General features: G+C 51.5%; 1 protein-coding gene across 2 annotated transcripts in view; it reads left to right on the plus strand.

Annotated features, from left to right (window-relative positions):
- The first annotated feature begins 2,783 nt into the window (after positions 1 to 2,783).
- The window catches only part of CSMD2 (CUB and Sushi multiple domains 2), a 604,641-nt gene continuing 581,236 nt past the window's right edge, over positions 2,784 to 26,188 (plus strand). For both annotated transcript variants that reach the window (XM_087446344.1, XM_087446345.1), the window contains exon 1: positions 2,784 to 2,973. In XM_087446344.1, coding sequence (XP_087302470.1) covers positions 2,784 to 2,973 — 190 coding nt within the window. The remainder of the gene's footprint in view (positions 2,974 to 26,188) is intronic.

Raw genomic sequence — 26,188 nt, forward strand, 5'->3', positions numbered from 1 at the left:
TTCCTTTGTAGCATCCTTAATTAGTAATTTTATATATATGTGTGTGTTTATTTATCACCTGCCTTCATCAAGCCAGGGACTGTTCACTTGAGTGTATATTCATTATCTACCACAGTGTCCGGCATGTAATGATGCTCAATAAATATTTGTTGAGTAAATCAATCTTCACCTTGTCAACATCTCTATCCAGGCCTCAGGGTCCAGCAAAAATCCTACTTCCCTCCTTAAATTAGCCTTCCAATCACCTAAGTCCAAGAAAAGCTTCCTGTCTTGATATGTCTCTATAACATGCCCCTTCTGGCATGGTGATTACCACTGCCTGACTGTATGGGTTGTGTGGGGATTTCCATCTCTGCCCCACGTCCTCCCAAGCTGGACACTCTATGCACCTCTGCATTGCCCACAGCACAGGCTGGCACAGGACTCAGAGCCCAGGGGGCCTCAGTAAATATATGTGGACCCCAACAGATCAGAGAAAGGGATGACTGATGGAGGAAGTGATTAACTGTGTGGGTTACAGGGATAAAAAGGGTGCCTTGCCCTTCACAGCCCCCAGGGAGAAGGATGACAAATATTCCTTTTGCCAGGGAGGGTTTCGGGGTAAACATCAGCTGCTGTTTGCAGCCACAGAGCAAAGTTCTGGAGCTGAGAGAGGATGGGGGAAGTCCACTGGCCTGGAGCCCCAGAATTATAGAGCAGCCCACACTCTCTTCTGCTCAGCTGTGGGCTGCAGGGGGGGCTGGGCATCTCTGCCAGCTCCTTTCTCTGGAGGAGACCCCCACCCTGCAGGAGAGAGGGAAGGCCCCACCAACTGTTCCAAGGCCACTACCCACTCACCACTCAGCCAGTCCCTCCCTCCTCTCCAGCGCTAGTGGGAAGGCCCAGGCTAGGCTAGTCTTGGCTGGCTGAGCCCTCTCTTTCGGGGGCTGGGCCTCGACAAAGGGAAGAGACAAGCCCCCTCCCCACTGCCCCAGGGACATAAAGCGGGCCTTTCACTGTGGAGTTCTGGCTGCTTCGGTTGGTTCTTGGCACTGAGCGAAGCAGCGTGGGGAGGGGCGAGAAAGCAAGTGTGTTGGGGGTAGAGATGGGGCCGGCCTTTCTGAGGAAGCGCGGCCAGCCCGGGGGCCACCGGGCTGGCTCCCCAGCTGTGGGATGAGCTCATGCAGGGAAACCGGAACAGCTTGGGGTAGGGGAGGGAGACGGGCATCAAGGAAGCTGCGAGATCGTGGCTCTGGGAGCAAGTTTTTCGTGGGGAGCAAGGTCAAGCATCCCCTCCTCTGGTCCTGCCTCCCACCTTCTCCACCCCGATCGGCAACCCCATAGCCCTTTCCACGCTCTCTCTCGAAATTCCCAGGCCCCGCCGGCCGCAGGCCACTGCCCCCTGGGTTCGCGGATACCAGAGCTCCGGCTTGGCCAAACCTCCTAAGCCCGGAGCGCAGCCTCTCCTAGGTGCCTCTGGCAAAGGGGCTGGGTGCTCACCGGCTGGTGCCTTTCTGCTGGGCGGGCCGGCGGGGGCCTCCTCCCCCTCGGCTTTGCCCCTCCCCGTCCCTTCTGGCCTCCCCCCACCCCGCCCCCGCAGCGTCTCTTCCCTCTTGCCCAGAGTTTGGCGTAGACAGCGAAGGAGCCATCGTGACTGACGGAGGAGCCTAAAGGAGATGAGACAGAGACGGCGACCGAATGGGGGGGGACAGACGCTGAGCCCTTGGGGCCTGGCGGAGGCGGAGACCCCGGAGAAACGGGGAGCGGCTCATGCCGTTGGGAAAAACTCGCCTGGTCTGGGGCGATGGCTGGAAGGGGAAGGGGAAGGGTGAGAAGAAGCCGGGTCCGGTTATTTAAATTGAGGATAAATTGTACAAGTAACTCTTGCACCGTCCTTCCACCAACCTCACGTGCCCTCCCCCCTCAAGCCCCCCAGCGCACACATGCTCTCCTCCCTCCATCCTGAGATGTTGTCTTAGGGTAGGAGTAGGGCCCTACGGAGCCAAATGAACGCCCCTCCCCCCACTCGCCCACCCTCCCTCTAATTCTTTAATCCTGGGTCCACGCACACACACCGTTCTCCTGGGATGGAGTAGAAGGCCATTGCGAATGGGGCTCGTAAGTATCGCCCCCGGCCTCAGATTGCAAGTTCAAACCACCAGCCAAGATCAGTTCGTAAGAGCTGTGACTTGGGGAACCGTGTCCTTCTTTGGTTACCTTTTCCCAGACAGTATTCCAATTTACAAACGTGGAAGAGGCGTGTGTGCGTGCCTGTGTGTGAGTGCGTGTGTGTCTGTATCACTGTATGTGTGCCGCGTGTGTGTATGGGGGTGTATTAATGGGTGATCTTATAAATGGAAACGAGAGGACTGAACTTAAAAGAAACTGGCCAATTGTAAAACAAACAGGAATAAACAACCCTTTAGATGTAATTTGTGGTTTATCTGTAGGTGGAGGTGGCGCTGAAGAGGAACCCCCACCCCCCAATATTTTTTCCTTTGCTGCGCTTCCACCCCCAGCTTTTGGAGCGGCGGAGAAGCGGCTCCGGAGTGATTAATCCGGGGATAATTCACCCCCCCGCCCCCCGGCGCGAACCCCGCGAAGCGGGATTGGAGCGAGTCATTTCCGAGAGCGCAGCGCGCCTCTCCCCGGCCGGGCGGACACTTGGTTCATTCCAGCCGCAGAAGCTCAGGGCTCCCGCGTACCGGGATTTTTTCCGAGCAGAAAAAAGCTCCGGAGCTCTCCTGACCTCCTTTCTCCTAGGCGGCGAGCAGAGCCTCTCCCTCGGCGCTGCCGGCCGCGCCATGGCGCTCTCGCGGAGACGGGAGCAGGGGCGCTGCGGCTGCCCCGCGGGGAGGGCTCGCGCCGAAGCCGGGATTTCGGCGCTCGTGCCGGGCGCGGGGAGCCGCTGGGGCCGCCTGCCGCCGCCGCCAACGCCGCCACCGCTGCTGCTGCTGCTGGGCTGGGGGCTGCTCAGCGCCTCGGCCGCCGCGGGTAAGTCCGGCTGCGCCGGGGAGCTGGCGGCCGCCACGCGCCCCACCCGAGCACCGAGCCCACCCATCTCCACCGCGGTTCCTGTCCCTTCCCCCTTCTCCCCCTTAACCTTCCATCCTCCTAAGCGCCCACCCTCTAGCACATCCTCGCCTCTGTCTGCCTCCATCCTCCCCCACCCTCAACCGTGTCCTCCCTCCACCCTTACCCTCATCCTCATTGCTACCTCCAACCTCAGCCGCAACTTGGCCGGATCCGGCCGGTGTGGGGGCCTGGGAGACAGACATCCGCGGGGCACCCGGACCGTGGCTTCAGTTTCTCCAGCTTCCCAGCCCCCAAGGTGCCAGGCTTTTCTCCGATAAACTTTCCTGGAGCCCTCCCCCCGCATCCCGATTCTGGTTGGCACACCCGTGCTGGAGGAATGGCGTGCCCCTTCCCCATTTCCGCGTCTGCAGAGTCTGCCCTTCCCTGCCCCCGCCCATTTTCTCCCGAATGAAGCCCGCGCCCTCGCCGGAGACGCCGGGAGACTGCGGCCACCACCCCCCTCCCCAAGTGTCCCCCTCCCTTGGCACTCTGGGTTAGGAGGGGGGTCAGGTGGGCGCGCGCCCAGGGCGGGGGTCCCGAGCACGCTTTGCAGGAAGACTCAGGTGGGGGCTGGAGGGTGCTGAGCGACGGGGAGCCGGGGGCGGGAGTTGTGCCGGCGGACAGGGGAGGGAGTGTCGCCGCCAGGCTCCGCGCCGCCACATTCTCCTCGGTTCCCACTCCGCGCCAAAGTGCCCTTTCCCGCGCCCTGCTGCAGCCAAGCGCCGGGGCTGCGGCAGCGGCGGCGCGGGCGGCGGGACCTGCTCCTGGCGACCGAGTCGGGGAGGGGGGCAGACCTGGCGGGTGCGGCGAGTCCCGGAACTTCGCGGGTGTCTGGCTGGCTGCAGCTTGCGGACCGGGGAAGGCACGCGGAGCTTCGAGAGAACCCGGTCCACAGTGGGGATCACTGGCCTCGACTGGTGCCCTCCCACTTTATCCCCTGTACCCCTCTGAGGCTCAGCTCTAGCCACAGCCTAGAAAGTTCCGTGTGCCCGGGTGGGGACGGGTCCAATGGGCGATGCCGGGGCCGCATTTTCATTTAGCCGGAAGACGGACTTCCACTGGGGGAGAGAACCCGTAACACCTGCTGCCCAGGCCTGGACTCAGAGCACCTCCGGCCTGGAGCCCTGTTGAATTTTTCTGTTTTGTTAAACCACCGACTGAACCTCTGAAGGCTTGGCCTCGGCCACCCCAGCATCCCAGTTCTCCTTTCTTGGAAAGTGCGCCCTTTCCCCGGGGAGCTCTTTGGCCCACCTTAGGCTCCAACATCTTGTGAGCCGGTCCTCGCAGACCGTGTCGCCAGCTCCTTAGCCGGGAATGTTAGGGTTGCTGGTCAGGGAGGGCGCCCCAAGCCAGCCCCAGCTCTCCTATCCCTACTTGGCCGGACTTGCTCGGGTTCTCCGAAGAGTCATAGCCGCCGACACCCAGAGAGGGGCGCCCGAGGTGCACGCGCCCAGGAGCTCCGGCCTCGCGCACACCCACACCCACTGGATGGCTGCACTGTTCATAACGACGCCGCTGGTCACCCAGACTTGCCACATGGGCCGTGAGGGGACCGCTGCTACTGGCTGTCAGGCCTCTGCGACATTGGTCCATGTGTGGTCCTTGGTCTGGCTTAGCGGTCCTGAGAATGCCCTCGGTGTGATGGCAGTTTTTCTGGCTAGATTTCTCCCTGCCCCCTGGGCATATCATGCCCCTGGGGGAAGAAGAAGGCCGACTCACCGGAGCGTGCACACTGCTTGGTGGTGCTGGAATCTTGCTCCTAGAGATTCATTGCTTGCAGCTCTTTGGTCTGTAGAGAAGTTGGGGGTGGGGGTGGTGCATGGCTTGGGGGAGGGAGTGCTTGCTCTCTGGCAGGCTGCTCTGGCTTTCAGTGCTTCCAGTGCATTTCTTTTTAAACCTTTCCCGCATTTAGATGTGCTGTTTGGCCTTGCAAGCAGCAGAGATTTGGAAATGGACTTGGTGACAGATGATCGCAGGATTTGGCACCTTAGAAGGGGAAGCACATTCATTTTGTGTTCTCTTCACACTGTTGACTTTAAAACGCTCAGGACTGAACCGTCTCCGTTCCTTGGCCCAATGACGACGACCATAAAATGTATATGAGGATTTGAAAAGGGGGAGCCTCCTCACCCACCTTTGCCTTCCACCCTCAACCCCTTCCCTCTGTGTGCTGCCTCACTCTCCCTGCCCCCAGCCTCTTAGACACTTCCCATCAGTTACCTCCTCTCCCTCTTATACAGCAATCACTCTCCCGCCTTGCCTTATAGGTTTCTCCTTGGCCTAAAAACAGCTTAATGTTTAACATAAAACGAGCTTAACCAGACTTCTTGGCCTGACCAACCTTTTGGCTACCATCCCATCTCTCTCTTTTACAAGTCGATTTTCTTCTAAGGGTCTTCAAGGCACTGTCTCTGCTACCATGCACTCCTTGCATTCCGGCTTCTGTCCCCAGGACTGGCATTTGCTAGGAAATATCACCGACGAGCACCCTCATTTCCAAATCCATCATACTGTCTCCGTCTTTCTCTTCCTTTACCTCTCTGTGACTGTGAACATTTCCGGTTACTCCTTTTAAAATTTCTCTTCCTTGGGCTTCTGGGACACTGTGCTTTGTTGATTTCCCCTCCTGCCTCTTGGCTGTTCTTCTCAGTCTCTAATAGTAGCATTTATTCTCCTCCTGCAAGTTTCTTGCAGTATCCACTCCTGTTCTTTTCCTCATTTCCTTTCACCACTTCCTGGGTGAGCTCATTCAGGCCCATCCCTTCCACTACTACACTCTGAAACTTCCAGACAGATCTCTCCTGCCAAGACACTTCTCTTGATATATGTCTGTTAGCTTCCTAGCCCACGGAAACTCTGGGTCTAGACAGCCCATATATCTGGCTGGCTCTTGGATATCTTCACCTGCATGTTTCCATTCCAAAGCAAACTCATCAGCTCCTCTCCTGAGCCTCCAGTATTCCCTCTGTAGGCTGGTGATACCTGTAGCCTCCCAGTTAACCAGCCCAGAAATCTTAGTATCATCCTCAACTCCTTCCTTATCAGGTGGACATCAAGTTCTGTCAGTTCAAAACTCTCAATTGTTCTCAAATTTAGCTGCTGGGAGGTGCTTTATTTCTCTTGGTACCCCCAGCACCCAGCTCAGGCCCTGGCATAGAATTGGTGCCAGATAGATGGTTGTTAAATCAGCAGATGTTTAAAAAAATTTGTTTTTTCTTGGATATTTTTTCTAGGGGCTGATAAGGCTAAGTCAAGAGTTTTAGGGTCCAGGAAGCCAGCTGGTTGGCAGAGGCTTCCTTGCCAGCAAGTTAACACAAAGTTACCAGAAAGACCAGAAAGAACTTGTCTGGGGACCAGTTACTTTCCCCACCAGAACTAAATGTCACAGATTTAGGTAAGACAGCTTCTTAGAACCAATGCACCAGTATACCCTTAGCATAGAACTCTCCTCTCCACCTTCCCCAAAGGAAAGGCACCAATGTATGGATTTGAATTTCCATTTGCAATTGAGCTGTGGGTTTATGGTTTTAAAAAAATAAGCTGACTACAACAGACAAGGTTGACCATATCTTGGGCTGGTGAGTGTGTGGCTTTGTTGAAGGTGAGGCTAGAATCAGGTGCAAGGGGACTGGAGAACCAGATTGCAGAGTCTTGGACACTGCAAGGTTTGAGTTTGTCTAGAAGAGTCCAGCAGGTGGCTTTGGCAGCATCACCTTGACTTGTGTGTCTGACCTGCCTCTGTTTCATCACCATTGTCATGCCAGCAGGATTAAAGGAATCTGATTGCTCAGCAGAGCCAGATGTTCCTTGTTGGAGAACGAGCTGATCTGACCTCTTCAAAAGGGACAGGTCATTCCTGTGTTGTGGGAAGGATTCGAAATCACAGACGCAACAGGCCCAGCACATGCCTACCTCATCAAATGTGCCCATTAAGTGGGAGCTGGGGCTGAACAGGCACACTGAGGACAAAGGATTCAGCCAGGAAGTCTGCACACCCTCACCACGTCCTCCCTACCCAATGTGCTCAGAAAGCTGTCTGGGCACCCAAGGGAGTAACACTAATAGCTGATGTCCACTGAGTCCTCACCATGTGCTGGCACCATCCCAAGCACTTTCATGTATTAACTCAATCCTTACAACCTGATGAGACCAGCAGTATTATGATCCTCATTTTATACATGAAGAAATCGGTTCAGAGAGGACACATAACTTATCCACACAACAAGTCAATGACCAAGCCAGGGACTGAACCCAGATCTGCCTGACTCCAAATCCCTTCTTCGTAACCACACTGCTGTCCAACTTCTAAGGGGACCCAGCTGGTGCTACACTCCTGGAATCCTTCTGCCCTGGCTTCCTGCCTCCGCCCTACTCTTCCCACCAGGCTGCTCTCATCAGTTGTGCCACGCTGCATTTGGCACTTGACGCCTGGATCCCAAACTTCTAACCCCTCAAGCAGCCATTGTTCATCCATCTCCACCACAAGCTCCTGGGGGGTGACTCCAAAGTCTTGCTTGGTTTGTTTCAAGTCCCAAACACCCATCTCAACTGAACTCTGCTGTGGGCTCTCACAACTGCCCAAGTTCCCCCTGTTGTAAAACTCATCAGGACATGTTGGAATGTCTCATGTCATGAGATGATGTCCATCTTTATTCCCTAAATCTCTGTGAACTCAGGCAGGCAGTGTAGCCCAGACCACAGCGCATAGCAGACACTCAGTAAACACCTGTTGAGAGGATCAGAGGCAAGTCCTCTGGAGACGATGGCTCCCTTTTCCTTAGATTTCCTTGGACGTTCCCAAGGCAAGGGGCTTGGAGGAGTGGGAAATGGTGAAGGGGTATCCCCAAGGGGGAGGCAGCCCTTAGCCCTTCTGCATACTCATAATAATAGCTCTCCTTGACTGAGTGCTGGCTAAGTGCTTTGTAATTAGACATTACTGTTCAATTCTTACAATAATCAAGGCACTATAATATTATATTTGAAGAGACTGAGGCTCAGAAATTAAGCAATTAGACCAAGGTTATACAGCAGATGGGTAGAGGAGCCAGGATTGACCCTCAGGGCTACCTGATTCCAGGGCCCATCCTTTTAGTTCATGGAAAGCATTTGTCACAGTGCTGGACCACTGTTAGCATCTGGTCTGTGTTAGATGCTGCTACTACTACTACTGTCTACTTGCTTTCTGCACCAGCCTGTTAGAATTATAAGAGAAACTGTTCTAACACGATGTTCCTCTAGGGTGCCACCATGTGCAACAGCAAGGCTTTCCTCTTTACTCCTCCCACTGAAAGCACACCCATTAGATCCTGGCCAACTCAGCCGACCCATCAGCCCATGTCAGCACCCTCTTCCTGGAGGAGTAAAGAGGGAGGACCCTGTAGCGCCCCCTAGAGGTTGGAGAATGCCACTGACACCACCCTCTTTGAGATTTGGTCCTTGAGTGGGATATGGCCTCCCAATCCCTCCTCTCTGCTTGCTGCAGAGATTTTCCCGGACAGCAGGGGAACACCTGAGTGAACCTGCAAATGGAGGATTATTTCAGAGTCCTCTGCCTCACAGAGAATCTGTCTCGGGATTCACTGGCTTTAAATAGAACTTGGCTCTCCTTTGGACCCACAGAAAGGAAGGGGTGGGCTAGGCATTGTGGGAGGTTCTCAAACTGAAAATGGTGGTGTAGTTCTTAGAGCTCTTTCCTGGCTCTTGTAAGTTAAGAGAAACAAAGGAAACTCATATTTATTTTCTTTCTGGACTCTTGAGAGCTCAACCCCCTGACTATCTTTTCATACCCCTCCTTTAAAGGTGAGATTCTGCATCTTTTTTTCCTCCTTTCCCACCCAAATACACACTTAGCTCTTAGATCTTTGGCTTTCTCATGTAGCTTCATGTGACATGAAGAATGGTCATGCCTCCACATACAATCACAAATGAGAACATTCACCAAGCAGGGGCTGAGAGGAGAGGGGATGGAATGGAATGCGATGGGATGGGATCAGCAAAGTAAGATAAATTGAGATGGACTGAGATCAGGTAGGAAGGAGTGAGTTGGGTCAGATCAAGAGAGGGTTGGGATGTATTGGAATGGAATAGATAGAATAAACTGGGGTGGATTGAGATGGGTTGTAGAATGGAATGGAATAGGATTGACTAAAACATGATGGTTTGGAGTGGGATTGAGAAGGTGGGGTATAGAGTATTCACGGGATTTATTGGGATTGGATGGGGTGGGGTGGGATAGGAATGGGTTAGAATGGACTGGGATGGGATGGATGGAGTTGGGGTGGGGTGGAATGGGGCAATTGGGATATGGTGGAGTAGAGGTGAATGTCATGGTGGGATGGGGTGAGATGAGGGTGAGTCAGGATGTATTGGGGTGGCATGGATTGGGCAAATTGGGATGGGATACAGGGAGATGTGTTGGGGTCATATAGCCAGTTGAGTGGGCACCATAGGAAATGGGAAATGAGGGAGGGCACCAGAAACAGCTTAACCTACTTCACGTTATTATAGCATCTTCATCTTCCTCCCAGAACTCCTCAGTTTCTTATTTTGCCTGAACTGTGAGATGATCAGCAGATAGAAAGTCCCCATCACCTCTTGCTTCCACATTGGCATGGAGCCTAAGATGCTGGAGGCTCCACTCTTCTGCTATAAGGGGTCATTCTTCAGGGAGACATTGGGAGTCCTGTGTGGCCATCACCATGAACTCTATCAGAGAAATATGCCAGGAGCCCCACTGCAGCCCATGTGAAGCCCGACATCAGAGAAGGATGCTGTGCCCACCCTAGAGCCAGTGGGGTGGCCGTATCCACAAAGTCCCAAGTGGTGTAGGGGTTCACCTCTGTGGCCCCTCTCTTGTGGGGAGTTTCCCCACTGGAAACTGCCTTTCACTTTCTACCTATTTGTTTCTGTATTGTTGGAAAATTTTAAACTGAATTGATCTCTAAGGGGACATCAGTCCTAGCCTTGAAAATCATCATTATAAGGAACTTGTGTGATGCTAAAAATAATGTATGTACAGTTAGATTCCTGAGAGCCCCAAGATAATGCTCAGAAATTTGTTTGAGAATCTCCTATGTGGTCTAGAGCAGAAAATCAGGGCTCACGTTGCGGCACAAATAGCCTTCCTCCCTGCCAATGTCTAACTTATACTCAATTAAGTGCAATTACAATCCAGAAACCTCAAAAAATTATGTGTCCATCTTCTAGGTTTTCAAATAGGAAATAGAATAAGTTCCATTATTAAGTAGCTACATCTATTTATTGATTGAAAGTAAGCAAGTGTGACTGATGTAACTTTAAAGGGAGAAAGCAGAGACTTTGAAATTTAGACCATTTGAGATACAAGTGTATTATCAGAGAATGCTCAGGCATTTTGTGTGAGATGATTGATGGCCCTTTCTGAGATGAGCAAGTGTGGGAGAGTCAACTCCGGCCCCGGGCGGTTTGTCTATGAGTTGCTGCCTGACTCCAGCCTGAGTCCCACGTACCAGCTTCCTTGACCCTAGTTGCTTCCTCCATCGCCTTTTCAGGGGTGAGAGTCAAGGATGGGGAGAGGCTCAGAGATTGGGTGAGACTTGGTGGTGATGTGTGGGCGCCTGGCACATTATTTGGCAATAAGAAGCATGTAGAAGTTTAATGGTTTATTTTCAATCCATGTTCAATGTTCTTAGCATGAAAACAGCCACTTCAAGGTTGGCATCCCCTCCTCCCAGGACCTGTGTGGCCCTGTCCTCCTGGACCTTGTCATTGTGTCTAGAAGGGCTGACCCATGGCAGATCCATGGCTGAGAGGAAGATATTCTGGCATATTTGGTATATGTCTTGAAATTTGGCCTGAGTGTCAGGAAACTCATCTTCCAGCTTCGGTCGTGTCCCTACAACCTATGTGACCATGAGTGAATGAATCCATCTTCTTTGGCCTCCATTTCCTCACTTGTAAAATAAGGATACTATTACCCACCTTGTCTATGTAGAGCTGGACTTGGAAGTTCTTTAATCAACAAAACAAAAAGGATGCAGAGATATTAGAATAGGTCACTAGTCTAAGCCGCGTGCCATGGGAGATCTTGCCCACCGGCCAGGCCATCTTGGCTTCCAGAGATGTGAAGCTCACTACCTCTGCAGACAGCCTACCTGGCTGTGCTTCAGGGAGCAGGGGCAGTGGATGAAGGAGGGTGGACTTGCTGAGCTTCGTAGCCTTGATCCATTCCTACCCTCCAATGTCGTGTATGGCTGCTCCTGAGAACTTGATAGAGAGGACACAAGAGATTCCCATCTCCAGCCTTTCAGACATCTGCCACAGCCTCCTCCCTCCCCAGCCACCCACCCCTGGGCAGCATCACTGTGAGTTCTGTCTGGGGGAGCTGACTACTCAGGCTTTACTCTTCCTAAAACATCCGTCCAGGGACAAGATCTTCACTGAAGCCTTTTACCTCCAGCAAGATGAAAATTCCCTTTGTTCAAAGACCGTTGGCACTCACATCTCCTATGACGTTTTTTTACAAGAAACATGGAAAGAGGAAACTGTTACAAGGACAATTTTCCTGAGTCATGTGGAAGACACAGTGGGTGTTTTTTATTTTCTGCTTCTTATTTTCCAGCTCAGGTGTCTGACATTGAATTAATCCTACCCTCAGACCATGACAGTTTATCATCTATCTATGTAAGGCTCCTCTCTTGTCTCATTTAAAATTTTTTCCTTCCTTTATCCCTAATCCAAGACTTTTGTTACCCTCCCCCATCAGTAGCCACTCTGATATATTTGATATCTGTCTTGAAATATGCATGGATCCTTATAAAATGTGTAGGATTGTTTTGTGTGTATATGTATTTTTAATTTATATAAATGATAGTGAACTATAAATTTCATCCAATTTCTGACTTTATTTACTCAACACTATATTTTAAAGATCTAGCTCTTCTCCTTGTTTGTGTTTAGTCCATGGTTTCTAAATGCTGGGTTGCATTATAAGTTGTATATCCATTGCAGTCTATGTATCTATTCACCTGGGGATAGACCCCTGGCTTGTCTGTAACTCCTCTCCACCACACATGAAGTTCTGAAGACCATCCTTGTACATGCTTTCTTGGGACTCTATGTGAGAATAACTCTGGGCTATACAAATGGATGATTGGGTTCCCTAAGTTAATATGTTAATTTTCTATATTCTGCCATAATGTTTTCCAGAATGGCTGTGCCAGGGCAGATTTCCATGAAGAGTGCACCAGAGTTTCTGTCTCCCCTTGTCATCACCAATACCTAATATTATCCACCTTTCTAATTTTTGCCATTCTCATGAGTTTAAAGTCCCATCTCATTGTTTTAATTGGCGTTTCTCTGATTGCTAGTAAGTTTGAATATCTTTATATGCCTGTTAGCTGTTTGAACACCTCTTTTTGTGAATTGCCTATTCATACTCTTTGCCTATTTTTAAGTCAGACTTCCTGTCTTAATTTAGATTGATTTGCAGAAGTTTCTTTTACATTCCAGATATTGCCCTCTGTCAATTTTAGAGGTTACAAAAACTTCTCCTAATCATTCATCTGTCTATTTTGTTATGATGTCTTTCTTTGGACAGAAATGCTTCATTTTGATGTAGTCAGATCCATCAATGTTTTGTGGAAGGCAGAAGTTGAGACACGGGGTACGAATGAGCTAGGGGGTAGGCAGGTTCCCAGGCCCACTTGAGTCTGCCCTCTCGCAGGGCTGGCTCACTGTATGGAGGCTTTGAGGGTCTCAGAGCCTTCCTGTCCATACTGGGATCCCAAATCCTACAGGAGTTCTCTCTTCTGGTTCAAGGCTCTGTGTTTCCTGAAGATGCCAGTTAAAGTATAAATCAATTACTTGATGGGTGCCACACTTATAGAATGTGAGGGATTACTCAGTCGTTCAGCAAGACATTTATTGAGGGTCTGTGCTGTGCCCGAGCTCTCAAATGCACTAAGGACATGGACAAATTTCCTAGATAAGGGTACAAAAGAAAGACAACCATACACATGTTCACAGCAGCGTTATTCACAATATCCAATAGGTGGAAGCAACCCAAGTGTCCATCGATGCATGAATGGATAAACCAGATGTGGTATAGATGTACAGTGGAATATTATTCAACCTTAAAAAGGAAGGCAATTCTACATGCTACAACATGGATGAAGCTTGAAGACATTTTGTTGTTAGTGCTGTCGAGTGGATTCCAGCTCCTAGCAACCCTGTGTACAGCAGAGTGGAATCTTGCCTGGTCATTTTTGGCACCATCCTCTCACCTTCTGGCGCTGTATTAGACAATAATCCACTGCTATGCATAGGGTTTTCATGGCCAATTTTTTCAGAAGTGGGTGGCCAAGTCCTTCTTCCTAGTCTGTCTAGTCTGGAAGCTCTGCTGAAATGTGTCCACCATCGGTGACCCTGCTGGTATTTGAAATATTGGTGACAAAGCTTTCAGCATCACAGCCACACGCAGCCACCACAGTGTGACAACCGACAGATGAGCGATATGGTTCCCTGACCAGGGAACGACCCTGGGCCGAGGCAACGAGAATGCCGAAACTTAACCACTAGACCCCCAGGGCTGGCTTTGAAGTCATTATACTAAGTGAAATAAGCCAGTCACAAAAGGGCGAATACTGGGTGATTACTCTTATATGAGGTACCTAGAGTACTCAAATCCAGAGACAGAAAGTAGAATAGTGGTCGCCAGGGATTCGGGGGAGGGGGGAATGGGAGGTTAGTGTTTGACGAATACAGAGTTTCAGTTTTGCAAGATGAAAAGTTTTCTGGAGCTGGATGGTGGTGATGGTTGCACAACAATGTGAAGGTACTTAATGCCACTGAACCGTACATGTAAAAATGGTTAACATGGTGACTTTTATGGTATATATATTTTGCCACAATCCCAAAAAAAAAAGAGGAACAACTATCTAGACTCAAGGGGTCAGAGAAGTCTCCTAGAGCAAGTGGTGTTTAAGCTGAGACTTGCAGGACAGCTAGCAGAGAGCAGAGGAAGAGAGGGAGCAGGGGGAAGCATTCCAGCAGTGGAAACCTGTCTTTGTAGGCTCAAGGCATGTTCAAGGTCTGGAGGAACTTCAGGGTGACGTGAAAGTCTGCTAACCCAGGAAGGCTAATGAGGAGTCTGGAGGGTTTTGAGCAGGCCGTGGCCCCATTGGCTTGGTAGGCAGGCGCGGGTCTCTGCAGGCAGGAGGCGACGATGAGGGCAGGGCGTGGGCAAGAGCACTGCGGGGTTGGGGAAGGCAGTCTTGGCGTGGGTGCTGAGACCCCCATGGGGAGAGATAGGCCAGGAGGGGAAGAGAGAATGCTTTTCCTTCCTGTGTTGCCTCCCAAGAGCAAATATCTGACAGAACTGCCGAGAGTCCGGGGAGCCCACTGCATAAGCTGTGGACTGGGCAGGAGCAGTAGGCTGGGTACCTAGTGCAGTGGCCCCGGGCTGGGCATCCTGGGTACAAACACCATTGAAAACCAAGTGCCTTCCCCTAAGACAGTTATAAGCTCCCACAGGCCCAGGGAATTCCAAGAGAATAGGAGGGGCAGGGCAGGCTTCACCCAGAGGTGCCAGCAGGCTCTCCAAGAATGAGCAGGTGTCTGTCGGAGGAGGATAATGCTGGGGGAGGAGGTCCTAGATGGAGGGAGCCGCCTGGACGAAGGCTTAAAGCAGCAAGCTGTGTTTGCGGAACGTCAAGTTTGCATTCCCCCTCCCTCAGCATCGTCATTATCTGTCCTGGAAGCTGTTCTTTAGGGAACCTCAAGCCCGTGCTGAGAGGTGCGCATTTCTCTCCTTAAACCTTAGGACTCTCCTAAGAAGTTGGTCATTTTACAGTTGAGAAAACCGAGATTTAAGGGGATTCAGTTACTGGCCTAAAACCGCACAGCTAGGTAGGGGGAGAGCCTGGATTTAAACCTAGTCTGATTCAAGGGCCCACAGGCTTGACCATCTCTGTCCCCAGGTGTCCCAGTTACAGATGTAGATACCCAGGCCCGCCCCTGATCTTCTGAATCAGAGTATCCAGGAGCAGAGTGTGGCATCTGCATCTCTAGGGTTCCTGTTATGTCGATGATGACAATGATGCACATTGAGTCTGTCCAGGAAACTCTTAGGCGGAGAGCTCCCAGGTCTGAAGGTGGAGCTCCCAGGAGATGGGCCTTCAATCATCCACTCCTCTCCTCACCTTTCGATGACCTCAGTCTTGACCTCGCCCAAGAATGAACAGAGGAAGGGCTTCCCGTGCTGTCCCACCTCCCCACTCCTTTCCCCTCAGCCCCGCCCTGCAGGAGCCAGGACCTGTCCCCAGAGGCTGCAGCACCCCAAAGGTGACCCCATTTGTGCTGTTGAGATTAGGTGCCTCCCCAGGGGAGCCTGGGGAAGCGTGCTAGCCCAGCAGGCCGCAGTACCTTTCCCAAACTGCTGAGCATACTTCACAAGGCCCTGTGGGTGAGGGTTGGCCTGACAGCTAGAGCTCCTGAATCACCAAGTCCTTCCACCAGGCCCTGATTGTTAGGTGAGAAATCAGGGCCCTCGGGGGAGTCTTATCCTCAACTTCCTCTGTGTACTAATTCCCATTATTCTAGATTTAATACCTGCTGAAGAGTAGACACAAAGCACCGAAATGACATTTTCCTCGGGCCTGTTGGAGGGAGGCAGCTGGCATTTTAGGACAGAGGCACGGCAGGCAGGCTCAGGCCAGTCAGCCAGGTGGGGTCAGGGCAGGCTCAGAGGAAACTCCCAAGGGTGGGGCGAAGGGGGGTCAGGTTCCAGCCCTCGCTTTCTTCCGGGCTGGAGCAGGACCGGCCCCCACGAGAGGAACCCTAGCCCAGTGGAGGGACTTTTAGAGAGTCTGCACTCCCTGTGTGGAGCCAGGGACTCAGCAGGGAAACCAAGGCAAAGGGTCAGTTATGCAAATAGGGATGCTAAGACAGCAAGTACAGAGACAGTGGGAGGCCCAGGGGTGGCATTCATGCATTCATTCATTCAGCCAAACATTTCTTGGGTTTCAGGAGGTGAGGGAGGGACTATTAAAAGAGTGCCCTGGGGGCCTGCCCAGTGGCACAAGTGGTTAAGTGCACACGCTCCCCTTCAGCAGCCCAGGGTTGGCAGGTTCGGATCCCGGGCGTGCACCGACGCACCGCTTGTTAAGCCATGCTGTGGCGGCGTCCCATATAAAGTAGAGGAAGACAGGCATGGATGGTAGCCCAGGGCCACTCTTCCTCTGCAAAAAAAGAGGAGGATCAGCGTTGGATGTTAGCTCAGGGCTGATCTTCCTCACCAAAAAAATAAATAAATAAAAGAGTGCCCTAGGAGAAAAAGATTTCATGGTCAGATGAATTTGGAAGACACTAGGCCCTTGCTTTCCAGTGTGGTCCAAAGCCTTGCCAGGAAACTTGGGAATGCAGCCTCTTAGGCTCAAACGCCCACTTGTGAATCAGAATCTGCATTTTAACAAGATCCCAAGCGCTTCTTGTGCCTGAGAGTCTGAGAAGCACAAGAGGACACACTTTCTGAGCACAGACTTTGGAGTAAGGCCAACCCAGGGCAAATCCTGGCCCCAGTTCATTCTGGGCCTCAGTAGCTGCATTAGTAAAGTAGGCAAAAAGCTTGACCTCACAGTCATGCCTGTAAAGGTCCACGCTTGCAGAGTGCCTGGCTCTGAGCACACAGCCCTCCTGCCCCTTTGTCCCCATAAGTCCGTGCCCCACTGTCCAGGGGTTTAGGGTCTTTTATTCACCCCTGTGTCCCCAGCATCTAGGACAGAGCCTGGAGCATGGTAGATGTTCAACAATATTTGTTGAATGAAGGAATGCTCTTCAACTGGTTGTCAGGTCAAACCCAGCACCCTGGAAGCTGCTTTCTGGAGCAGCAAAGACAGTGAGGTTTTCCTTTCTGTTTTCTGTTGCCGTGCCAGATTATGGCAGATTTCCCAAGGTGAAGGATTTCTGGGAGGCTGGGGCAAGGGGGTGGTGCAAATTTTTGATACACAGCGATGAGATAGCTGCTCTCTGTCAGCCTGTGTTTCAGGAAGATTCTGTTGTTGCTGAGATCTTTGAGTTGAAAGCCATTGTTAAAATTAAATATTTTGAATATGCCAGATATTAATTCATTTAAACTGCCCAATAATTCCATGAAGTAGATATCTTTACATTCTCATTTTTCAGATGATAAAATGGAGGCACAGAGAGGTAAATAACTTACCTAAGATCACATTCTTAGTAAGTCAAAAATAGTAAATGAGAAACACAAAGATACCCATGTGTTAGAATATGTGCTAGTTTCTGAGTGGAGAACAATATTTAACCAGGCAGTAAGTTCATTGGTGGTCTGCTCGTTAGTGATTATTATTTTTTTATGATTGTTGCTTTCATGTTCAACATTGTAACTTTGGGCGTTAGATAATAAATACATGGGAAATGAAAAAAAATTAAATATTTTGAGAAGTGTTAGCCATTAACACTTTACTAAAAATGAGCAGATCAATCTGGAGCAATGAGGGTCAGGGAGGGAGGTAAAGGGTAGAATTGTGTCTATCAATGTCCCCAGGTCTCAGATTGTGAACCCAGAAATTAATCTGACCCCACCTTGCTCCCTCTTTCCTCTTGACCCAGCGCTTCTTGGTGTCTCCCACTCAGCTCAGTCCCTCATGTATCCTCCCCCTGGCTCTGGACCATTCTGAACCACAGGCTCCATCTTGGGACCATTCTCATCTCTGGGGCAGCCTCACCCACTCAGTCTGCTGAACAACCTTGTCTCCTACATCACAGAAAAATTGTATGAACCTTGCCATTGAATTTGGGTGGGGAGGCACTAAGGATGCTGTGCCTGTGGTACTCACTGCCATGTCACTGCCATGATTGGCGTTCCTGCTCCCCATTTCTCCAATCCCTCCTCCCCTCTGTTTCCTTCCTATTAGTCCATAAACACACTTTGTTTTCATCTTAGAAACACACTAAACAACACCCCTTCCTTGATTGTGCACCCCCCTTTGGCTGTCACCCATCTCTCTCTCTCCCTTCCCAGCCACGCTTCCTGAGAGGGTGTCTGCCAAGTCATTTCTCAGCGCCTGTCATCTGGCTTACACCCTCCTCACTGCAGGGGAAGTGCTCCAGCCCAGAGCACCACATGACTTCCTCTTTCCCAAATCCAAGCGTCTCTCTTGGCTTCTAGACCTTTCTCAGTCTGGCCACAGCTTACCTCTTGACCTTCCGTCTGTCCTTCCCCCTCTTCAGCATCTGACACTGCTCATCACTCCCTCCCGCTGACAATTTGCTTTCATATTGGTGCTTCCAGGCCTTTGGCCTTAGCCTTCCTCTCTTTTTAGTCTACATTCCATTCCTTCCTGTGGCTCTAATGCCACTATCCAAACGCTGATAATCCCCACATCACACATTTAGGTCTCCAGTGAAGACCTTGCCCCTGAACTCCAGACCCACACACCACCCTGATGGTCCACGGCCCCACACACGGCATGCCGCAGACTGAATTCTTCCTCTCCATGGTCGTCTATATCACGCTCCCCCAACTGCCCCCTAGCAATGTTACCAGCCCGAACCATTTTGTGTGCCATCTTCATAGATTGCTTCACCAGCCGTGCATCTTCCTAAACTGGAAATCTGGGAATCATCCTTGAATTCCACCCCCACTCACTCCCTTTCACTATTTGTGGATCTACCTCCCAAATAGCTCTCGTGCCTTCCCATATCCTCACCAGTGCTGCTCGGCTCAAGCTCACCCTTGCTTCTGGACCCTGGGGACCCAGCGCTCTGGCAACGGCAGTGGCAGTGGTGTGGCCTCCCCATATCCACTCTCGCCTTCCTCCAATGGGTGGTGCACGCTTGGGTCAGAGAGATACAGGGGAGTGGCTCTCCTATCTGGGATGGGAGGGGAGGGGCGAGACACAGATCGGTGAGAAGTCAGCACCCCTTGAAGAAGTGACAAAGACTCTGAAGCTCTTGGGATAAGAGTGAACTTGGAAGGAGTTCAAGCTGATATGCCACCAACACCAGCCCCTAACACCCCCTTCCTTCTGGGGTTCCGATTGATGGGGTGTAAGGACAAAGAATGCTAGTTGAATGGGGGGAAAAGGATGATTCATTTCTTAATAGCTGTCATGTCCTGATACCCCTCAAAACACAGGCCTGCTGGTACATCATGTTGGAGATCACGGCTCAGGCCGTGGTCAGGAGGTGCCTTCCACCTGCCACCGGGAGTCTAAATCTTGGGAACTGAGCACTCAGGAGCCTCTGCAGCATTAGGGCTGGGACAGGGTCTGCAGAGCACGCTCAGTGTCCACTGTCCCAGCCAGCTCTCGGCGTGAGAACGACAGGCTCGCTCTACCTGCCTCCCCCTGTTTGTAGGTAGGACAGGAGGCAACTGGTGAACATGATTTACCTTCCAGTTCTGTGCCCCTGCCCGCCAGTAAAACATGGCCCGGTGAGGGGAGAGGTAGGAGGGGGCACGTGGCAAAACTGCCTTCCAGCTGTCCCTAGCATGGGGGGAAGGGAGGTCCCCCTCCTCCGTGTGCTGAGACTTCCATGGAGGGAGGGGGAAAGGCTCCTAAATGTCTCTCCCTCCCTCAACACAGCCCAGCTTTGTTATGACTGGGGGCGCCTCCTAGTCTCTGAGTTGCTCCCGAGAAACTTAGGTTTCAAAGCACTGTTTCCACTAGAATGCATTTATTAAGAGGGGTGTGGTTTCTTTTCCCTATTTTTATTCCCCAAAGATGTATGTAACAGCCAGTTGTTTTCAGGTCCATTGGCACTGATCAGCTCTCTCCCTAAATCCCACTCACCCTGGCCCTGTGACAGTTGACAGTTATGGGAGACTCTCTAGGGGGCGGGGCAAGTTCACTAGAGCTCCCAGCTTCCTTCAGATCTGCCCTGCAGACCGAGGAGGCAAAGCCACATCCAGCATGAGATCCCTCCTTTCCACCTTCCCGCTCTCCTGTTCCAGAGCCCCAGCTCCCCTTCCCACCCTCCTGTGACCTCAGCCTTCCTTTATCTCCCCCATATCGTCTGAGTTGAGGCCGTGAGATGTTCACTCTCCTAACTTGGGTGGTTCTGATCTCTGGCCCGGGGAAAAGGCATCTTCTTGGGAATGCATTCTTTCTCTCTTTATCTACGGTTGAGATTACTCGCATTCATTTCCCCAAATGCACGGTGTTGCAATTTCCCTTTTCAAAGCCACAGACAGCCCTACCAAGGGGCTAAAATTTCTCATGCAGTTAAGCAGAGGGCCTGGGGAACCCAACATTCCTTCATTGTCAAGCCTCCGGGGTCCCCGGAGGGCCGTGGCTGGTCCCACCAATCAGAATGGACAAAGGGCGGCGTGACCTCACCGATTGGGAACGGTGCCAGCCCGGAGCAGACACTGGGCGTTTCTTTGGCCTGTGCATGTTGATCGTGGATAAATGCAGTTTCTGTTAGGCTCTTTGAAATATTGAAAATAGCTCACAGCCTCTCATTACTGCCTTTAAAGACCCGTAGGCGTCTGGGAACCCCAGGCAGGGAACACCGATCTTGTCCAGTTCTCGTCTACACCCTTACCACCACGCCTTTCTTCCTCTTGCTAGTTTGGAACCAACTGAGTGAAAAACATCAGAGGAATCCGATGGAGAGATCAAAATGTCAGCCTCATAACTGATAAAGCTGATTGGAGAATGTGGCTTTAGATATGCGGCCAAATTGGCTTGTTAATACTTCACTCTTGAATGGGCGAGACTTGCCCACCCACTCACGGGCACAAGCGGACAACCCTGGACCTCCCTCACAGGGACCAAGCCTGCTGGACAAGGTTAGGGGGGTGCCAGGCAGATGGCGCTGAGCTGAGCGAGGCACACTCTTTCCCCAAACTCACTGTTTAGACAAGTCACTCCCCTGCCACCAGCATGGGGAGAGAGTGAGGGTCAGAGAGGCTGGAAGAATACATGATGCGTGCCTGCGGGACTTTGCCCTCTGGGGCGTGGAGTGGGAACCCTCTCCCCTCTACGGAGACAGGGGTGGGGCGAGCGTGTGCTCTCCTACACGGCTGCAGTGGATCTGGGCCTGAGCAGGTCAGCACTGCCTGCAGCTGAGGGGTCCGGGGCAGGCGTGACCTGTCCCACCCACCCTGGAGGAATGGCTGGAGCCCCGGCCACCTTGGGCGCAGCTTAGATGTGAGGCAGCCCTGGAGGTTTCTCAGAGCCCTTCCCCCGACTGAGAGGAGATGTTGACTAAGACGTTGATCATCTGGCCCGCTTATCTCTGTGACATATTTAAATAAGAAAATAAATTGTTCATTTTTCTTTTCCCTTCGTTGTCCCCTGGAAGAGTCAATGGAGAGTGTGCTTCAGCCGGGTGAATTGTTAGGAAATGGGACGGCTGCTTAAAATGCATCCGCTGTGGAGTCAGACCTGATTCTCCTTGGTTACCTTCTTGATGGAAACTGATGTCAGATTAGGGCCGGGCACCACACGTTTGCTTTGCAGATGAAGGACCAAAATTGAGTGGAAGAGGAACAGGCGGGAGATGACAGAGAAGGTTCCGAGCGTAAGGCAGCAGCAATGCCAAGACTTATCCTTCTTTCCTCCTCCCTCCTTCCTTCCCTCCATTCCTTCTTTTTCCCTTCCTTCCTTGCATCCCGCCACCCGTGCATCCATTCAGCCAGGTTGTGCTGAGCTCTCACTGTGCTGGGCGCTGGGTGGGGCTCTGGGATGTAGAGCTGATGACATGCATGGTACCTGCCCCCCTCCCCCACCCTAAGCTTTCATTCTTTCTGATGTTATCACCCCTGGGGGGAAAGGTAATTTAAATGCAGTGTGATGAGTATTACACTAGAGTTTAGTGTGGACCTCGGATGGGGGTTATGGGAGCATAGAGGAAGGGCAGGAATCCAGCCAGGGGCTATCGGGGATGACTTCCGGATATATTTTGAAGGTAGAGCCAACAGGGTCCAGCAGGAGTCAGTCTGGGGGAGACAGAGAAGAGTAAACCGTGGCTTCCTTACCTGGTAGCTATTGTTGGTAATGGCCCCGGGAGGCTGCTTCTCTGGGGTGGCCGTGCATTGCCTGGGTGGGGTGCCTGCCCAATTCTGATTCTGACTACCTTGATCACATTGCTGTACCCAGGCACTGTGCCACAAGACCCCCATGAGACAGGTCGTGTAGTTATTCCCGTTTTATAGAAATAGAAGTTGGGGTTTCACGGAATGAAATGACTTGCCCGAAGATCACACAGCGGATAAGGGATGGGGCTGGGATAGCACCTACGTGGAATCTCGTGATAGTGTTTATACGCGGATGGTTTCCACCACAGCACACAACCCAAGATCCCTCGACGGAGTCCAGCCCTGCCACACATCACAAACCAGTGTGGTAACAATAACAGCGATAACGTTATCTTCATGTGTGGAGTTCCTACCACGAGCCGCTGTGCACTCTATGGCACTTTACAGACCCCATCTCATATAAGTCTCACAGCAGGTTTGTAAGATGGATGGCTTTATTATCCCCATTTTGCAGATGGGCACACTGAGGCTTGGTGATGCTAACTCATGGCTCAAGGTCACACGTGGTTGGTAGATGCTGAATGAGAACCCAGGGCTGCGTGACCCCAACGCTCAAGCAGCTGAGCGGAACATTGCTTACGCCCTCCTCTGCAGTTTCACACAAGGAAGTGGAGAGAAGGGGCTGTTTTCATCTTGCGTCACTGCCTGCACGTGTTCCTGCCGCTGGCCAGGCCTCAGTTTCCTCATCTGTATAAAGGGGACAGGCATTCCTGCCTGCCTTGAACAGAGACGGTGGCAGGCTCACGAGGGCCTTGCAAAGGCCAGATTTCATTGGGTTTGTAAGGCGCTCGCAGCTGAACTTCTGGGCTCTTGTCTCCCGAGGGCCGGGTGTCCGTCTGAGAGGAGACAGAGCGGGCAGAGAGGAGCCACTTGTGGGCCTCGGCTCCCGGGACAAGTCGTCTGATCTGATCATTCAGATCCATCGTCTCTTGGACGTGCACACCATTTGCCCATGACCCTCAGATGTGGAAGGATAAGAATCTCTTTGGAGACTGAGGGGGCAGCTGGGGCAGGATGACCCCTGTCTCTTCCTCGAAGGTCACAGCAGCAAAAGGAAGGCACGCAGAAGCTGCTCAGGGACTTCATGATGCACACACTCCGTGAACACCTACAGGCCTGGCTCTGCAGTGTCGCTGAGGTGCGCGGACGCCGTCCCTGCCTTGGGGAGCTCACATTCCCGTGGGGGAGGCACATGTGGGAGCACACAGTGCAGTGTGGTCCCCAGAAACCTGGCAGTCATCCTCGACGCTTCCTTTCCCTTTCCTCTCCCCCACATCCAGCCATGAGCAAACCCTGTTGGCTTCACCTTCAAAATGCATCCAGGATCCCACCCCTGCTGCCGCCTCCATCGCAGCCCTGGAGTCTGAGCCAGCCGTCTCCTTTGTCTGGATTCCCACAGAAGCCCCTCTGCGATTTCTCTCCTTCCGTTCTTGCCTCTCGCCATTTTTCCTTCAACCCAGCAGCTGGAGAGCTTTGAACACTGTTAGATCATTCATTTCCCTGCTTGCAATCCTCCAGTGGCTCCATTGCATTCAGAAATAAGGCAAGGTCCTTTCCCCGTTCTTGCCGCTGGTTTCCTTGCTGCCCTCATATCCCCTGAGACTTGCCTGGCTTACTCTGCTTGGGCCAGTGGCTCCCCTGCTCTTCCTCAGACACACTGGCTGTGGGTCTGTGGTCTGGGGCTCAACGTCCCTCAGTAGCCTCAGGGCTCAGTCCATTGCTTTCATCGACTCTCACTCAGATGTTGCCTCCTTGGAGAGGCCTCCCCATCTCCCTTATTCACAGTAATGCACTCCTTCACTTTGTGTTAGGTTTCTTCATAGTCCTTTTAACTGCCCAACATATTGTATATGCATTTTATCCCCCAATTTACTCTCTGTCTCCTCAAGTAAGCTCTGTGAGATGGAGGAGCTTGCTCTTTTGTTCTCTGTAGTATGCTCGGCTCCTAGAATAGTCTTCCACATAGTAGGGGTCAGTGACTACCTACTGAGTGTTGAATGAATGAATGGAGGGATGGAACCAAGACATACGGAAGCCCAGAGGATGAAGCAAACATCTCCAGCATGTGGAGGGGTTGGGGGGGTCATTGTTGGGTGAGTTGACATGTGACGTGGGACATATAGGAGGACTAGGCCATTTCCCAGGGAAGAAAGGAGGAGAAGTGATCCCAGGAAGAGCCCCCGGACCTCAAAGGGCCCACTGTTGATGGAGCAGAGGAGAAGTTCCATGTGGTGGGAGTGCGCCTTGTGTTGTGGTTGGGGCTGCTTCCAGGGCGGGGGGACGGTGGAGGAGGGGAGAGCATGGTTGCTCCTTGTGAAGTGATGGTGAGCCTGGACCCTGGAGCCAGCCCGGCTTGGTGCACATCCCAGCCCTACAGGGAAACCTCGTAACCCACCAGTTGAGGCAGCTGTTAAGTCATTGCTCAGGACTTGGGAGAACAGGGTTGGGCGTTCTCAGAAGCGTCACTTGGAGCTTCAGAGAAACCTAGGCTTAAATCCCAGTGCTTCCTGGTACTAGCCTGCATAAGAGACTGAATAATCTCTTTCAGCCTCAGTGCCCATCTCTAAAATGAGAACAGTAATCCCTAATTCACAAGGTCTTTGGAACAGTGCAGTGAGATGATGTACATGAAGCACTTACCTAAGCCTGGCCTGGAACTCGGTCATGGTTGCCAAGGCAACGAGGCTTGCTGAATCCAGTGGATCAGGAACATTGGGAGAAACTTGCTCATTAAGCTCTTGGTGGGGCTGCAGGTGTAGTCCAGACGTTTACTCGGTGCTCACCTGTGAGGGGCCACGCCTTTGCTCAGAGACCCTGCACTCCAGCCGGCTCCTTCCTTCTGGTCCTCAGAGGCCCATACTCCCTCCTGCCTCTGGGCCTTTGCATGTGCTGATTCCTTAGTCTGGACTGTTCTTGCCCCTTTTCACCTCATCAGCCAAGGCTCATCTGTCACATCTCGGCTTAAGGTTCACTTCCCCTTCCTGGACCCCCAGTCTAGATCATTCTCATAGAACAGTGTTCCTTGCCCTTGGAGAGCTTATCTCAGATGATACTTAAACATTGATCAGAGTCATTCATTTATGATTATTACTCTGCCTCAGTAGAGAGTAGACTGGGCAGGGATGTGTCTGGCTTGGCTTATCACCCTACCTCTGGACCACCGACAGTCCTTGGCAAATAGTAGGTTCTCAGTTAATATGAAGAATGATTCAGGGAAGATGGAAGTGACATGCGTGATTACAGTGACCTTGCCTTGTCCTGTTCCTTCCCAAACAAGACTGGGAAGACTGAGGGAGGCACCTTCCCCGTGAACCTCACAGCGTTAGGAGAGGTGCCAGCTCTTTTTAAATTTATAACAACAACAGTAATAAATAGCACGTACTCAGCGCTTCCGTTGCTGTGCTAAGTGCTCTGTAGACATTACTTCATTTCACTGAAACATCATTATTATTGAGTGAGAAAAGCAAGATGCCGAGAAGTGTGTACAATATGATCCAATTTTAAAAAGATAAACAATGTCAAACCCCTACTATATATGTAAATGTGCATATGGGAGTATATAAATTGATGTTTGTATATGGTTTATGAGCAAGAATAACAATATGGAAAGATGCAAATGAGACGGTTAATATGGGTTCCCTAGGGGTGTGTCTCGGCTAGTGGGTAGTGTGGATAGGTGAGGGTGGGGCGTGAGAGGGGGAAAGCCGAATGAAAGAAGGAAAAGTAAAATTGCACTAAAAGCCCAATATGCATAATCAGATCACACTCATGCATTCATGCAAGATTATGTATGATCGTGCATGTAAAAAGAAATATACAAATTGTTCCAGCAAAGCAGTACTGATACTGGCAAGGGTGAAGAGTGATGGGTACTTTCGTAAACCGCCCGTGGGGGTGTAAATTGTTACAAAGTTTCAGTACGGCAACTTGGCAATGCACTATCAACAGCCTTAAAAATATTCATGTATTTGGACTCAGTATTCCACTGCAAAGAATTTAGCCTGAAGAAATAACCAGAGTTGCAGTCAACTACTTATGTGTGAGATGCATAGCGTTATTCATAATAGAGGGAAAAAATGGAAATCAACTAAA

Source organism: Ceratotherium simum, chromosome 22, assembly GCF_057802395.1.
Source record: "Ceratotherium simum simum isolate JZ-2026a chromosome 22, ASM5780239v1, whole genome shotgun sequence".
In the NCBI taxonomy this organism is placed as follows: Eukaryota; Metazoa; Chordata; class Mammalia; order Perissodactyla; family Rhinocerotidae; genus Ceratotherium; species Ceratotherium simum.